The sequence below is a fragment of the Phyllopteryx taeniolatus genome, chromosome 17 (assembly GCF_024500385.1).
Source record: "Phyllopteryx taeniolatus isolate TA_2022b chromosome 17, UOR_Ptae_1.2, whole genome shotgun sequence".
In the NCBI taxonomy this organism is placed as follows: domain Eukaryota; kingdom Metazoa; phylum Chordata; class Actinopteri; order Syngnathiformes; family Syngnathidae; genus Phyllopteryx; species Phyllopteryx taeniolatus.
Genome location: NC_084518.1, coordinates 18,356,582 through 18,373,672, shown reverse-complemented (window position 1 = coordinate 18,373,672; position 17,091 = coordinate 18,356,582). Strand labels below are relative to the sequence as shown.

Genomic DNA, 17,091 nt, shown 5'->3' with positions numbered 1-17,091 from the left:
GTCAATGAATAAATATGAAAAAAAAGGAAAAAAAAGTGGGCCTTCTTAAAAGGCTCCATCAATGGATGAGAAAAGCACAATTTAGAACAATTAAAACATTGTAAGAATGTTTAAATTTGAAATGAACTGAAATTTAAACAAAATCATTAAATTTAATAAAATAATCCGACTTTACCCAACAGTCCGTAAACAAGCACGAATGTGAGTGTGCAAGGTTGTATGTCTATCCTCTCACCCAAAGGTCAGCCGGGATAGGCTCCAGTTGTAATTATGAAAAATTGATGGACAAAACACAGTGAGGTGACATTTGATGAGCTCTCAAACGGGATTACTTTCCCCAATTCCCAGTAGCCACAAACGCACCACACGGTAGAGCGAGATCGCGGGACGAGTGGTCGGGATGAGAACGCGTTCCCCGTTGCCGCGGCCCAAACGAGCTCGGTGATGGATGAGGCGGCCGCCCGTTTGACAAGTGTGCTGGATTTATGGCAGCGAGGCCTCACTCGGTGTAACGCTCATCCATTGTTGGGAGCACTACATCAGCTTTGTGACAGCCAAATTAGGCTTTGCCCATGATTGCTCCGCCTTTTTTTTTTTTTTTTTTTTTTGGTTTGTTTGTCGGGACAAAGCGGCGCAACGTCAAACCCCGCGAGGAGATCATTTTTCACGAAAGTTACGTAAGCTACTTTTCGTCACTCCGCCGACTTTTGGCAGTGCAACGTTGTTCCATTTGGATAAGATTGAATGTGTTCAGGTTCAACTATATTTTGGTAAAAAAAACAAATGAAAAAAACTAAAAAGCAAATGATATTCCGATGAAATAGAGCACAGTGGGCAAAATGTCAAATATACTCCGGAACTGTAGGGGGAGCCCTTGGGACACAAAACCATGATTACTGTATTCAACAACCGTGGAAGTGAGAAAATATATTTTTAGCAGGCACGATGGTATTTTGTATTGATATTGTGACAGCCAATTAAAAATGACAGGCAGTTATGCTTTTAGGCTAACAATAGACTTTGTTGTGCTCGATAATTTTTTTCTTTGGAATTTTGTCGCAGTGACAGCGTATCTCAGCATTCATACTATTTTCCTCCCATTTCTGCTTCTTGCTTTCTTTGAAAGACACGCTTATTTTCCAACTTTGTGGCATATGAGAGCAAATCTGCTGTTATTACGATTACGCAGTGTCTGCAAATGACAACATCGAACGGCTTTGAATTTAAAATGGGGTTGTGTTTACAGCTTGCTGTTTTGTTTTAAACAACCTCACACTTCTAATTAATGTTGCATAACACACAAAAGGTTGAGGAGTAGGTGCAAAGTGGTGATGAATCTCCAGCAGGAGAAAAGGATTTATTGTGGTATGTTTTTTTTTTTCCTTTTCTTTCTTTCTAATAATAGCATTGACGCATTAGAAAAATAAGCACTCTCATCCTTACACTCTTTTGAGACAGATTTTCAAAACACAAAGCAGTCGAGATAATGGATGATGGACCCAAAAAAAAAAAAAGAAAAGAAAAGAGAAATCAGCTTTATTAAAGAGTCTGGCTTTGTAACTGCCCTCCTCTAGCTTTCTTCTGTTTGTTTTTCTTCTTTTTTGTAATCAACTTGCTGTCATCTTGCATCTTGTTCTTCTTGGCAGGGCTGGCCTGCGACGCCGGCGCGTCATCCGCCGCCCGCTTTGTCTTTTTCTTGTTATTCTTCTTGCCTCGTCCTTTCTCTACCCCCGCTTTGTCCGTCGTCGGGGCCGAGTTGGCGGCGGCCGCAGCGGGCTCCAAGACGGGCTGCGGGCGTTTTTTCCTCTTTTTGCTTTCTGGCAGGAAGCCCTTCTGCTTCTTGGCAGGCTGCTGCTGCGTCGGCAACAGCTGGCCGGCGTCCTTGTCGGGCTTTATCTTCTCCATTTTGGGTCTCCTGAGGATGGCGGAGATAAACAAAAATTGACTTTGAATACGCTCTCCAACACCCGACGCACTGCAGAGCCCCGACAGGAAGAGCTGAAGTCATTGCTGGTGTCGACGGAATCGAGTGGGGGGAACCTACCCTCCATTATTCACTGAAAAACTCATCTGTTCAATGTTTTTACTTTGCTCTTACTTTGGCGCCAGCACCTAGTTCCTTGGCATCTAGGTGCCAAGGAACTATGTTCAAGTGAGTTGAGGAGTGTTATTTTAGACAAAAGTTGCCATCTTGTCCTGTAATTTGTTGAAAAACTCACCTTTCATGTCAAAGCAATTAACTACATTGGTGCCATCTTGGTGCCAAGGAACTTTGTTGAATTGAATTGAGGAGCTTCTTTTTGACAAAAGCAGTGTTTCCCGTTAATTGTACATTTTTTGGAGAACCGATCTTCTGATATGTTCACTGAAAAACCTCCACCCCGAGAACCCTTTGACAAATGCCACACTAAAAATAAACACTAACAAATAAGCACCTCACTTCAATTAAATGCCTCAGGAAAAAACTACAGTCTCCAGGCTTTACTGTGACCGATACAACCTTGTGTTCATTTTCCGCTCACAGCACTCACATGACTCCAAAATGTTTCATGACGCTCCAGTAGGTGTCCTCCAGCTTGCCCGTCTTCTTGAAAGCCAGGACTTCAGTCATGGGCCGCAGGGCGCTCTCGAGGGCCTCCCGGTCCACGGACAGCTTCTACGCAAACCAAGGTACTGGATGTTGGGATCTTTTCCCTGCCTCGTTTTGCTTCGGTTCTCTCCCACTGGCGACTTACCTGCTGGTGGATGTGTTTGAGCAAGGAGTGACACAACTCCAGAGCCTTCAGCACCTTCTCCCGCAGAGCCTTGCTTTCCGTTTGACCCTCCAGCTTGAGAGCCTGAGGAGAAAGTAGCTGATTTAATAAACTCTGCATTAGGAACAGAACCCATTAGGCAACCTTCCTATTTGCATTTTATATTTAATACAGAGCCTTGATTCAATTATGAATGTGTATGAAAAATGTGTGCGTCTGTCTGAGTTTCTGTTAAACGTGACAAATATTGAGTTCATACTTCCTAGCAACGAGGATGTCACCGGCAAAAAAGCAAAGTCGCTTATTTGAGGTTGCGAGTCGACTCACCGCGGCCAGCTGATCAACCACCTTGGTGCAGAACTCCAACCACGGCGCGCCGCTCATCAGCTGCTGCACCTCCCTGTTTTGCATGGCGCGCAGCACCAACACACACGCCTGGCCCTGCGCACACACACAACACACACAAAAATCTCAATACAGTAATCCCCCAACATTTACAAAGAGCTGCTGTCGGCCACAGCTCACGCCCAGATTCTCACACGCGGACTAACCGGTCAACCCGGTATTTCCCTGTTTTTAATGAATCTGCATTGCTTCTCTTTTAGAATTGAACTACTGAAATAAACTAACTCGTCTACTATATTTTAATTTATTGAGATGACTTATATATAGTTTTTGGATTATGGATTCTTTGACGTTACAGTATTTCTCATGTGTTGCTAGTGTCCACTTTAATACCGGAATTGACATTTATCAAAAAAGAACACTGACAATTGATTCAAAATTAAGCAAAATGCTGACTCTTAACAAATGTGAGGTTAAAAATTGCTGTTAGGAACAACGGATACCTGTTGGTGATCTCTGACGCCCGATGTGATGTGCTGCACGGTCGCGTCCAACAGGTTAACGCACAAAACCTGTGTGTTACACATACACACACACACACACACGGGTTGTATCAATTAGCGCCGCCATAAGACGAAACATCTGTCGCACTGCGCTCGCTCACAGGAAATCTGTTGAACAGGTCGGTGAACATCTGGGTGGTCAGGGGGCTCTTCCTGCGACTCATGAAGGAGCGCAGCGCCTCCCGAAAGAAGCCGGCCACCCGCTCCACGTCCACGTTGCCCATGAACCGCAACTGCCCGCACACACACACACACACACGCACACACACAAAACAACAACGTAAGAGACCATAAATCAGCTTGAAATGCATTTTGTGGAACACCGGACATCATCTTGATTTTCTCATAGGTTCAATACACAGACTGGATGGAATTTTTTTATTATTTTTTTCTTCGCATTATTATCTTTGTAAAGCTATTGTGGAGCTTATTAGATACTTCAGTGATGATCAATTTTATAGCTCTGAGGCACTCCGCTGAGGACGGCCCAAATTATCTCGCACTGACCCACTTTGTGACCCACTAAAAGATAGGAAGAAAAAAGGTGCATTGACAAAAAGCAAAAAAAAAAAAAAAAAAAAAAAAAGAAACATCTTGCCATGGACACGAGCTACATTACGCATCAGAGAACCGGTTAGAAAGTAGAGCAGCCTGCCACAAAAGATAATTTCAACAATTGACTAGTCACCAATTATTTTTTGCAATTATTCGATTAATCGGATCAGATGTAAATCGCAGTTTACCAGCAAGCAGCTGCGCATATATATAACCATATGCTTCCAGCTTGAAGCGTTTAAGGTACGTGCAAACTAGAAATAAAGACAATTAAGATGGTGGTACATTCACCTTAATAAACTTTGCAGTTTGTACCAGCATTCCTGAGATGGTGAAGAATGATGGTGCAAATTCAATAAAGGCAATACTCTGGCCTCTAACATTTTTAGCTGTAAAAATGTTTATTGCATTTTAAAACGGAACCCAAAACTATGCATTATGCCTACTGGTTGCACTATAAATACTATGTACTAGTATTTAGGCATCAAGCTTTTATTTTTTTCCCCCCGCATTCTTCTTTTGTATACTGGGTGAAAAACTTTCAGGCTTTGTTGCTAACACGGTTAGCCAAGATACGAGCGCAGCTCTTCCAGCTACACCACGGCTGACACGGATTACCATTACTGCGCATGCGCGTCAAAGGCCGGAAGCCAGAGATGACATCGGCGAGCACCGGGACGTTACACACTGTAGGCTGTTTAGAGAGGAAAATAACAACAATGACCTCGATTTAATTAATTGTTTATGTTTTTGTAGAAGTCTTGGAAAGTGTGGGTGGCCGCCTCATTTTTGTGCAGAAAAGGAGGTGTAAGAATTACATACATCTGCCGCAGTTCTGGACGCTCCCTCCTCCTCTTTGTTCTCGGCTGTGGGCGCTCCTCGCAACACTTTGACCACATACAGAGCAGCACTGCAAACAAAGCACATAGATTAGATACACTTGAACAATATCAGAAGGGAATTCATAAACAAGCGCAGGCATTCTGACTGTTCATCCTGGTGAAAAAGGACTTATGGTAAAAAGCCAAGCAGACACTGGCCAAGAATGCTTGAAAAAATGTGCTCCTCTAACCAGTGTCACTAATTGACACGAAATTGGGTAGTTGTCTTTCATAACAGGATAAAACAAAAAGTCTCAAGGACCCATGACTGAAATTGAACAGGAAGTCAGCCATTTTGTTTCGAAGCAGGCATTTTGGGCAAATTCTGGGACAGTGTGGCAGAGCATGGCTTGCAGCTTTTATTATTATTACCTGAAGTAGTAGAGGCCGACAGAGGACTCGGACAACTTCTGCGTTTTCGCCATCAGCTTGTTGAGAAGGTTGTGAAGCTCCTCCTGTCTGTCTTCTGCGGTCTTGCAGTACACCTTGGACCGGCACAACTGGTTCCTACAAAATACAAAGACCACAGACGGAGCAAAATAAATCATAGTGGCTTTGTTTCATAAGCTAACTCAAGCATAGACGGGTGATTTACTTGAAAATGTCCGCCGCCCTGCGTAGGAAGTCCTGCTCCTGCTGCTCCTTGCCTGAGTTCATCCCTCCCTCGATCATGTACAGCAGAGGCTCCAGAAGGCCCAGGACCAGAGGACTCCCAGCCTGCCGGGCTACGAACACCTCCACCAGGTCCAGCACCTACAAAGTCAGTGAGAGAGTCAATTCTGACGCAGACGGATGCGCTGTGGCTAAGCTATTCTTTGACCTACCTTGATCTTGAAATCGCGCACCAGCGTCTTCTCTTTCCGCATTTTGGCCTTGGCGTCCTTCTTGGCCTGGATCTTCTTTTTCTGCTCCGAGAACAGCGCCGACAGGCTCTTGTCCAGCTCTATCATGGCGTCGTCATCCAAGTCATCGTCGCTGCCCTCCTCCGTTTTGTCCTGGACACACGGAAACAGAGAATGACGTCATAATGGCTTTAAAGAATAGACATAGTTTGGACTCTTGATCATGTCAATTGTATTTTAGGTCTCAGGAAACAGTTATTTTTGGGGAAAATTTTGTGTTTTCAGTATTTTTCTGTACGTAGGTGTCATTATCTTCTTACATGATCCATGCAGTCTTTGGGTTTTTTTTTGTTTTGTTTGTATTCAAGTGTGATATTCAAGAGTAACCGCAATCTATTTCCGCATTGTTATATTCTGATCACCACTTGTTAGAATCGTTAGCAGGATTTCTTGGGAAGGCTTGTAGGTAGGTTAGGAAGGAAGGAAATTAGGTAGTTAAGGAAGGTAGCTACGTAAGGAAGGCAGGAAATAGAAAACGAAGGTAGGTAAAGAAGGATGGCATGTAAGGAAGGAGACAAGAAAATAATGTAGATTGGTAATAAAGGAAGTTTAGAAAGTAAAGCAGGGTGGATAGGTAGTTAAGAAAGGGAGGTAGGTTAGGAAAGAAGATAGGTGTGTAAGTAGGTCAGGAAGGAGGGAAGGACAGTAGGTTAGTATGTAAACGAAGGAAAGAATGACAGGAAGGAAGTTAGGCTTAGGTCGGTCGATGAGGAAGGAAGGAAGGTAGGTAAGAAAGGAAGGCTAATAGATATGCAAGATAGCTCAAAAGGAAAGAAGATATTTAATTGATCACGTAAGGAAAATTAAGTATTCATATTTAGATGGATTACTCAAGCATTATATTGCCACTGGTTAGGTGATATTTATTCATCCAAATGTGATTTCTTTTTTTCCAACAATTTTCCCGGCTAATAGAGAATCTTGCATGTGATGGCGCCCCTCAGTGGCGAAAGTTAATATGACACACACATGAAATGAAACAAGCCTCACCAGCGTGTTCTTCTGCTGCAGCACCTTCATCAGATCCAGTCTGAAGTTTTGGTCCACCTCCTCCTCCATGGCTTCTTCATTCTCACCCTCCTCAGACTCATTGCAAGACTCGTCCGACTCGTCCTCCTTTTTATGACCAAAAATGACTTTAGAAATAATAGAAAGAAGAAACAAAGAAACAAAGAGAAAGTCAAGCACCATCTCCTCATCCTCATCAATCTCCGGTTTCTTCTTCTTGGCTTTCTCGGCATCGTCCACGACGAGCACAGGGCCGTCCTCCTCGCCATCTTTATCCGGATCCAGGACCTGCACACACACACACACACACAAAGTAAACATTTTGCGTGAAGTCGCCCTGGCACACAGTCAAGAACAAGCGGGTTGTTACTTACATCCAAGATGGAGGTGAGGGCAGCGGCGTTGACGTGGGGGCAGATGGAGGCGAAGACGGTCTTGCACACCTGCCTGATGTGTCGGCTGGGCTGGGACAGGAGCGACAACAAGATGTCCACCAACACCTCCACCCACTCGGGCTCCGCCTCCTCCTGCTGTTTGCTGGCTACGTGGAGGAAAAGACACAAAACATCATCATTTAGTGTGACATTGTTATGTTCAAAATGCTGTTGTTTAAACTCTAGCGAAATTGTTTTTACTATGCACATTTGTTTTTACTTTGGTAAAGTCAACTTTATTTTACAGTTAATTTGTTTTTGCTTTGCATATTTGTTTTTACTGTTGTGAATGCATTTTTACCGTCATAAATTATTTTTAATTGTTGCAAATGTGTGTTTACTTTCATAATGTAAATTACTTTGGACTTTTGTAAATTTGTTTGTACTTTTGGTGATATTTATGCTTTTGTATATATTTTACTTATGCAAATATTTTTTTATTTTCTAAATGTAAACTACATTTTAAGTTGTAAATTAATTTTTATCTTTGCAAAGGTGTCGTTTACTTTTGTAAGTTGAGTTAGTTTTTATTGTTGCAATTTGCTTTGTAAATATGTTTTACTTTCCTAAATAATTTTAGTATTGAAGACTTGTTTTTACTTTTGCAAAGAAATTTTTTTCCCCTCTTGCAAATTTTTGTTGTACAATGTTGTTACGTTTGAAAATGTGTTTTAATTTTTGTTAATCAGTTATAACGGTTGTAAATGTGTTCTTTGTAAATTGCACTTTTATTTTGCAAATTTATACTGATGTAAATTCATTTATACTTTAATATATATTGGTTTCTAATTTTAGCTTTTACTTTGCAAATGTGTTCTTACTGTTGTAAATTACTTTTATTTTATAATGTCATTTTGTTTTCAGTTTTCCAATTTAGTTTTCCCAAATGTCAAATTATTTTGGAGTTGGGAAAAGTGTTCCACACCATGCAAGTTTGTTTTTAGTTTTGTAATCCTGTTTGTTATTTTGTTTGTACGTGCAGTCATCATAATTCTTTGTTGGAAGATTCGTCAACATTTATAGCGGCTGACCTTTCTTCTGTTTCTTGGCTTTCTTCTTCTGGGCTTTGTCCACGCAACTCTGCAGGTCCTTCATGACGTCCAGCAGCTCATCTGGCGCCTTAACCAAACAACAATATGCTTATCACCATCAGCGGTTCCTAATTACTGTGACGCGGAGGATTAGTGTGCTGTGAGAGTCTAATAAAAGACTATTGCTTTGGAGCCATCTTGTCTTCCTATGTTTAAGTAAGGGGGAGGAGCTTCATTTAAGCAGTTCATAGTGTTGTCTAATGGAAAAAAAGAGAACTTTGGTGTCTTGTGGCCTCCATTGGCAATAACAAACCTTTTTGGGTGAGCGTCAATTACTCGCTGGGATAGGGACCAAGCCCTTCCGTTTACGTTGCATATAGATGTTGTGAAATTTCTGTTTGGTGCGGTAATGAGTAAAATAATTGCCTCGGCTCAATAACGTTTGGGAAACACCGATTTAGAAGATTTGTAAAATAAAGACGGCTGCTGTGGTTGCTCAGCTGACTTAGTCGATCGTACCTTGAAGAGGTGCATGCCCAACAAGAGGAAGAGCTGCTGGAATGAGCTGCTCTCCGCCGAGTGACCTTTCTTGGCTTTCTTTTTCAGGCTCGCCACCGACTCCAGCATGCTGGGAGAAAACAGACGTAGAAACGTAATTATCAAACACAACGACAAAAGCTTAAAATTCAAGTGTTGTCATAGGAGAATAAACCAGAACGTGTGGTCTGACCTGTCCCAGGCCTGCCTCTGCTCCTCACTGAAGGGACGGACGCCACGGACGAATGTGGGCTCGTGGAGCAGTTCTTGGGCGTACCGGACCACACGGTAGATCCACAAGGAGCCATCAGACGTGACGCCTAGCGCGCGCTTGTGGGTCACAGCTCCACCTTTGGACGCGTCAGCAGCCAGGGGCAAGTTATGCATGGATAGGAGGAGCCTGGATGACGGACACAGGTTTATTGTCATTGGATAAGAATACTAAAAAATTGCATTTGATTGCATCTCTCATATAGCTGTGGGGAAGACTTCAAGACGCAACATGTTAATGACCCCGCTACGGCTGGTATAAATTTTTTATCATGTCATCAATATGTGGACTGCCACCCAAATTTAGAAGGAAGATTGGAAGAATGCCTACCCACCAATAATAACATCTAAAACAGATGAGCACTCACCCAAAGAAGGAAGTGACCAGCACTGCTCTGGTTTTCTCATCCAGCGGGACGTCGAGCTTATCTTCAGTTTCGGGAATGTCGGCGAAGGCCTTCTTGGTGTTGAAGAAGGCGTGGAAAAAGATGAATCTGGAAAAAAAAAAGGCATCGTTATTGGTGGGCAGTAACATTACTTTGTAACTCCACTTAAGTAGATTTTTAAGGTATCTATAGCTCTATATTACGGTTCTTGAGCTACAGTACGCACGTACATCTGAAGGGCTTTGTATGATGATAAAAAAAACATTTTTTTCAGTCACGATTTGGAAAATACTAATTTTCTGCTTCACAAATATAATGAAACTGGATATAAACTTGGGTATTGTGGGTGTTTTGGTTTGTATCCATAGTTAATAATTAAACCCCAACTCTACACTCCTGCGGTCTTATTTTTGTGGAGGGACTGAACGGTTCTCTAACTATTTTACCCAACTTAATATACAACTTAAGTAGATTTACGGATGAATTGGAGACTCTAAATTGCCCCTAGGTGTGCATGTGAGTGTGAATGGTTGTTTGTTGGTGTGTGCCCTGCAATTGGCTGGCAACCAGTTCAGGGTGTACCCCGCCTCCTGCCCGATGATAGCTGGGATAGGCTCCAGCACGCCCGCGACCCTTGTGAGGAGAAGCGGCTCAGAAAATGGATGGATACATTTACGAAGCTTAAAATCTATGCATTTCAAATTTTTAAGGAAACGTTGTTTTGTCAGACCTCTTGGATTTTGGGGACGCCATCTTGGAATTTTGCAAGGCCAGCACTATTTTTTAAAAGGAGTGAGATTTGAAGACTGCTAGTACCAAATGTCAAGCTTGTCTCAATGTTTGAATGATTCTTGCTATATTTGCAATTACTGCTTTACATACCTGGCAATCTCCATAATGAACTCCTCGTCCTTCTTGACCTGGTGGTTGTCCACGATGGAGGCCAGCCTGGCCACGATCCACTTCCTCAGGCGGAATACGGGCTCCCTGAGGAGGATAACAAGTGAGTGAGTGGTCACTCTGCTTTCCGGGTTCACCGGAGTTCCTCGGGACTCACTGTTCCGAGTTGTCCTGGCGCTCCTTCTGCCTCCTCGAGGTGAAGTTGAGCAGCTCGTCCACGCGAGGCTGCAGGAAGGTGGTCTTTAGCCACGCCACGTAATTCTGCAGCGCCGCCGGCTGCAGGTGCTGGACCACGCGCCACACGGACGGCACCACCGGGTAGCCCTGATGGACGAGCGAGGAGAAGCCCACCATCACCGCCAGCTGCTTTTCGGCATCCCGGCAGCCCTCCAGGAATTTCGACACGTAGCCGTCCATCTCGGGCGCCAGCTTGAAGCGTTCTTGTTTCTGGAAAATAGTTGAATGTGACTTTGAACACCCATTGGTGACTCTGTATTCGGGGCAGAATCGACACGTTCACTAGCTAATACCCTTAATGAGGCTCATGTGAAGGTGGTTTGTGTGTGCTTAATAATTAAACTAGTGAATACAGTCGTTTCATGATTGTGTGTACTTGCTAGATGCATGGTGTTGATGCTTTATGATCCTCTCCGTTTTAAGTGCATTACTGTCATCTTGTGGCATCTCTACGCAATTACAGCGCCCTCTTTTTACTTTTATTAAAAACAAAACAATTACAAACCACCTTTAGAGGTTTTGCTTTTAGCAATCACAAACCATCCTCCCCCCACTTTTTTCATATTGTTAAATTAGTAACAGTGCTTGAATTGTGAAATCAAATAAAAAATGAGTAAATGTCACAGAACACTAAGAATGATGATTTTGGGTCAATTTCCTGTGTGTGTGTGTGTGTGTGTGTGTTACTAATCCTGTCATTCAAACAGTTTCGTAGGTGACTGATATGTTAGTGGGCTCGGGATTTATGACAATAACCCAGGAAAAAGAATCCAAGAAATCCATGTTGCTGTGCCTACGACATCATTCAACCTTTAAAATGAAAAACTGAAGATTTGTATTGTCAGTGTGGTTCATAATAACAAAATAAAAAAGCCATTGTTAATGTTCATGTTGCTGCTGTAGTGTGAATAAGGAAGCCAGACCAACCTGAGCAGACACCACATGCTCGCCGTATTGCATCAACACATCCCCGGACAGAACCTCCTTGAGCTGGGACAAGGACAGAAGCGGCAAAGCGCTGCCCAACAGTCGGAAACTCACGAAGCTGCACAAATAAACACATTCAATAGTTTATTTTACTAACAAAAAATAAATAAATCATTCCTATTTTAAATGCATATGTATTTTATTTCATTAATATTCAACCAATTATAGAGAGACTGGTGCAAAGTTAGGGTTTAGTATACAAAAGCTGTTGTTTGTACTTTTGATTTTGTCGTGTGAGTGAAAGTGAGTGTGTGAGAGTGAGTGAGAGAGAGAGAGAGAGAGAGTGAGTGTGAGAGTGAGAGAACTGGCCCCATGTCCCGATACTTTTGTCCACATGACTCACTGCGTGGGACCCCAATGCTCCTTAAGCATTCCCTCCACAATGGCTTTATTCCAGAAGAGCTGGAAGCTGTCCTCCCTCAGTGAGAGCTTGAGGAGGTCCAGGGCCACCGCCGGGAGCACGCACGCCTTCTTCTCTGAGCGGGCGGCCATCTTGAGTATGTTTGTTACCCTATAAGCGAGAACAAAGCAAACCTGTACGGTTAAGAAAAGACCGTCCAGTGTTCCTTGCGAATCGAGCCCTGCCGTGAATAGCCAAGATTTGTGAGTAATTAACACCGACCTAAAAAGGTTTTTAATTGCCTATATATGCCACAAGATGGCGGCAAAGCAGTACTTTTGTCTAAATGAAGCCCCTCAACTCACTTCATAGTTCCTTGGCACCAAGATGGCACAAGATGGCAGCAAAGCACTACTTTGCTCTAAATGAAGCTCCTCCACATGGTTCGTTGGCACCAAGATGCCACAAGATGGCGCCAACCCACCAAATTCATCTGAATGAAACCTCTCAAATCCCAATGTGGTTTCTTGGCAGCGAAATGCCACAAGACAGTGGCAAAATACTGGTTTGATTAAAATAAAGCACTTCAACATAATTCCTTGGTACTAAGATCCCACAAGATGGCGCCAAAGCACTGCTTTGGTCTAAATGAAGCTCGCCAATTCACTTCAACGTAGTTCTTCGGCACCAAGATGCTACAATATGCCGCTAAAATAATACTTTTGATTTGGCCGGAGTACAAAAACAACAAAAAGCTGAGTTTTTCAGCGAATAACAGAGCACAGTTTCCACAAAAATGCAGGAAAAGGTGAACTGGCAAATGAAAAAACACAAAAACCATACACTGTGACAAACTGGAATCATTTTGCTCTTCTTACTTTTCAATGTTGTCATTGTTGATGATGTTGGAGGAGCCCAGCAGCTTTTTGAGTTTCTTGGGTTGGAGGGTCTGCGGAAAGCGCTCCAGCGCCACCAGCAGCAGTTGCAGCTGCTCCGGAGTCTGGAAGGCCAACGCCAGGTCCGACTGCAGGGCGCTCAGCAGGACCTCCTCAAACACCTGCTCGGGAACCTTCCGAGATACCAACACAGTGCGCTAAGATTCTGCAACTCTGGTCCCGCCTGTCTGTCTCACCGCTCTGCCTATGCCGGCCGGCCCCTCCTCCTCCTGAGTCCACACACGCATACACAAGGCACGACCGCTCCCTCGCTCACGTGTTGGGTGCATGAAGTTTTAGAACGCGTATTTCAGCGTTCTGCATCTTTGCAAACTAAACAAAGATATATGCAACTGTTAACACCCACGTCAACCGTTATCTAATATACGACTCCAACAAACCGTTTTGAAATTGTGTAAGAAACCTAGTAAAAGTAAAGTGTGTGGGGTGTTTGTGAACAAATAGTAATTTAGTAAATACTCATTTCATGAACAGCACGACAACAATAATTCCTAACAGTCATGTCTCTCACATAACTCCCATGTCCACAATTAATAGAAGTCTACTATACAGCATCCCACTTTACTTCCCATAAATTCACGGAACATGAGTCCGCAACCCACCAGTTTAGAACCACTGCGTCATTGTGAGTGTCGCCGTTACCTCGGTGAGGATGTCCATCATGGTCTTGCTGGGCAGGTCCTTCAGGTGCTGTCGCTGCTGGGTGAGCCTTTGTAGAAGCTGCACACAACCCAGCACCACCGGCGGCTCCTGGGTGGTTGCACAATATGGCCGTATTAAAAGGCGCAGTCTCAGTTACAGGGTCTATTTCTGTATTTAACACATACATAAGGTGCACCGTATTATTGGGTGTAAAACATACACTAGCTTAAAACATACGCTAGCATGCAAAAAGGCAGCGGGAGCAAAACGGAGTTCGGTTGTACTTTATTGAAGTATTTAACAATGTACTCAAGTTATTTTTTGATAAATCCTCATCCACAAATCCATCAAAGTCCTCATCTTCTGTATCCGAAATGAACAGCTGGCCAAGTTCTCCATCAAACAAGCCGGGTTCTTCCTAGTCATTGTCGGAGTCAGTCTCGTTGCCGGGGGGCTGTCCAGCAATGATGCCGGCTTTCGCGAAAGCTCGGACAACAGTCAAAGCAGATACCTTAGCCCAGGCATCCACAATCCATTCACATATGGTGGCGTAACTCGCCCGGCGATAGATGGCGCCGTTTCATAAAACAAAAGCACCAAGACGGACCTCCTTGAAAATGTTTGATTTTCATTTCTTCTACAAGCGTTATTGCCCTCAGTCGAATGGTGACCGCAGAGACGCTTCTCCCGGCTGTTCTTTGATCATTAATTAATGGCTCGAGTTGGTCTTTCAACTGGGCCCAACTCGCCTTGTTTCAGCGGAAACTCCGCTTAGTCTTCTTGACTTGGCGAAGCTCGTTTTCCTGCTTCCTCCACTTGCGAACCATGGATTCATTGATCTTGAATTCTCTCGCGGCTGCTCGATTCCCATGGTCCTCCGTGTAACTGATAGCTTGCAGTTTAAACTGTGCTTCGTAAGCGTGTCTCTTCGTAGGTGCCATTTTCGGGGGTCCTTAGCCAAACCGATGTTTTGCACAATGCACATACCGGCGCTATATACGTACTGGGGGCGTGCCTTTAGCGTCCTCTTTTACGCGCACCCTTCCCCCTTTAACGTCCGCATGCTGTCCTCAGTCACCTCCGCCTTTCCTCTATATAAGCAGCGTGTCGGAAATGCTCCCAGTCAGTCAAGTGGAGCGCTCATCGAAGTCACACAACAACATTAACAGATTTTGGAACTTGGCGCACACATAAGGCACCCCGTCCATGTTGGAGAAAATTTAAGACTTTAAAGTGCGCCTATGGTCGTGAAAATACGGTAGTCTGTCTTTTGACATTTTGCTCCATCCATCCATCCATTTTCTTCAATATGGTCACAAGTGAGCTGGACCCTATACCAGCTGACTTTGGGCACGCACACACACGTATATATATATGTACTTACATTGAAGAGGCGGCCTGACTGGTGAAGAGCGAGGACTCCAAACAGGCTCCCAAACGCAGCATTTCTGACAAATTTCTGTGGGAAATGAAAAGAACACAGATTTTTTTTCTTTTTTACACAGTAATCTCGTCCAAAAAGACAAAAAATAAGCATTTAAAAACATTCACCTTTTTGGCTTTTTGTAAATCGTGCTTTTCCTTGATTCTGTCAAGGATGTTCTGCAGAGTGAGGTCTTCAAAAGTGCTCAGGAGCTGGACAAAAACAAACAGTTGGGATGTCAGCGACACGTCACATCAATACTCGCAGCCCGAAATATTGGTACAGCCGAGGAGGGGGTTGCGTCGGAATGTTCGCCCACCTGACCCAGAGCAAGGCTGAACCCAGGCCTCGCCGCCTCCCGCGTGTGAGCTAGACCGTCCACAAGCCTCTTGACTGTGTACTCTAACTCATCTTCCTGTGGACAACACAATGCGTGACACCACACACAACAATAAGAGGAATAAAACGTAATGCACATAATAGTAGCAATTCTTATTAATTCCATATTATTATTTATTTTATTTAGAACTTATTATTTATCAAAGGGTTGGGGTGGGAGGTCGCCATGGTGTTTATTACTGCTATTTTTTTTATCTTGGGGTCTTAGTATACCTTTTAGGTTACTGCTCTCTATATTGTATGTCTATTTCTGTTTATGCCACATTAATGCTTAAAAAGAATATTACAAAATAAAATGTATTATTTGTCAATAGTAATTTTCATATAATATTCAATATGATTACAAACTTTTATTCATTCTTGTACTTTACGGTTTCATAATTAATAGTAATTATTATAGTTATTAACTAATGATATTTGTTGTTTGCCCTTCCATTTCTTTTACAGTGACTGGATGATACAATAAAAATACAAAAATAAAATAAAATATAAATAAAATATCGGATCAGTTAATTAATAAAATGAATTATGATCATTCTCTATGACAAAAAACAAACAAAACTACGTAGTATCTGATTGAAGGGGGTAAAAAAAAGTAATAATAATTAAATTAACAATTTGTTCTGGACTAGAAATGCTGGCAGCACACGTATATTATTATATTGATATTATTCAGCACAGAAAATATGAGTGAGGCTTCAAATACAGTAGATTATATTATTGAAGCTGTGGTTTCAGCCGGAGAGTGGACTCGGTGGTTCGTGTACAATATAAGGATTAATTCAAGGATTTTGACATTATAATACCAGTGAAACATTACTATAACCAGTTATTTACACAATGTACTGTCCTCAATTACGTGTTAATAAAATAAAAAGTGCAACGCGTTGGCACCTTGTTGTTGTCTTTGAGGTATTTAAGGAGGTTTTCCACAGCGCTCAGCCGAATTTCCTGGTCGGGCTTGGCCAAGTCCCAGAAGAAGTCGAGGAAGATTCGGTTCTGCTGGAGGGCACCGGCCGTCCGGAGCGGCTCGGCCGCTTGCACCTGGAGCTCCACCATGTCCACGGACATCTCACAGCAACATGCTCCGAACACGGGGTGGAAAAAACGTGCATGCCTCTTCCTGGGGCGAAAAGACTACTTCCAGGTCAGCAGTTTAAAAAAAAAAAAAAAAAGGAAAACTTTATTGACAAAGATACAAATGTCAAACTGGTCCAGCTGCGCGTTTTGGACGGTGTGTATATATATATCATCACCTAATAGTTTCCTTGTGAAATCAAGTGGATTTATGGATGATTCTTCATAGCTTGCCTTCAAATGTACGAGTCTAGTTTTACAATTTGTTTTATTTGATTCTAAACATTTTGCAGGTAGCAGCATTTGCCAATTTTAGCCAACCTTATTTACAAATTCAAACAGTGATTGATAAGTCCTATTTTTCTTAGATTTTGCCAGCTAAACAAAAATACATTAAGTTTATTATAGTTGTTAAAGGTATACAATTTCTTCTCTCATTGAGATTATGCTGGAATGCTGAAACAC

At 42.9% G+C, this 17,091-nt stretch overlaps 1 protein-coding gene across 1 annotated transcript; it reads right to left on the bottom strand.

The window, feature by feature from the left end:
* Positions 1-1,326: 1,326 nt before the first annotated feature.
* mybbp1a (MYB binding protein (P160) 1a) lies at positions 1,327-16,685 on the bottom strand. Its single transcript, XM_061751928.1, has 27 exons — positions 16,444-16,685; positions 15,470-15,565; positions 15,279-15,362; positions 15,112-15,186; positions 13,728-13,835; positions 13,008-13,198; positions 12,133-12,300; positions 11,730-11,847; positions 10,723-11,012; positions 10,548-10,652; positions 9,648-9,773; positions 9,203-9,409; positions 8,992-9,100; positions 8,473-8,560; positions 7,382-7,548; positions 7,188-7,295; positions 6,990-7,115; positions 5,922-6,092; positions 5,693-5,850; positions 5,470-5,604; positions 5,039-5,126; positions 3,763-3,894; positions 3,602-3,670; positions 3,081-3,194; positions 2,736-2,837; positions 2,532-2,656; positions 1,327-1,915 (listed from the first exon to the last, which is right to left on the bottom strand). Exons 1-27 carry the CDS (start codon positions 16,618-16,620, stop codon positions 1,540-1,542), a joined length of 3,813 nt encoding a protein of 1,270 aa, XP_061607912.1. The 5' UTR covers positions 16,621-16,685; the 3' UTR covers positions 1,327-1,539.
* Between the last annotated feature and the right edge of the window lie 406 nt (positions 16,686-17,091).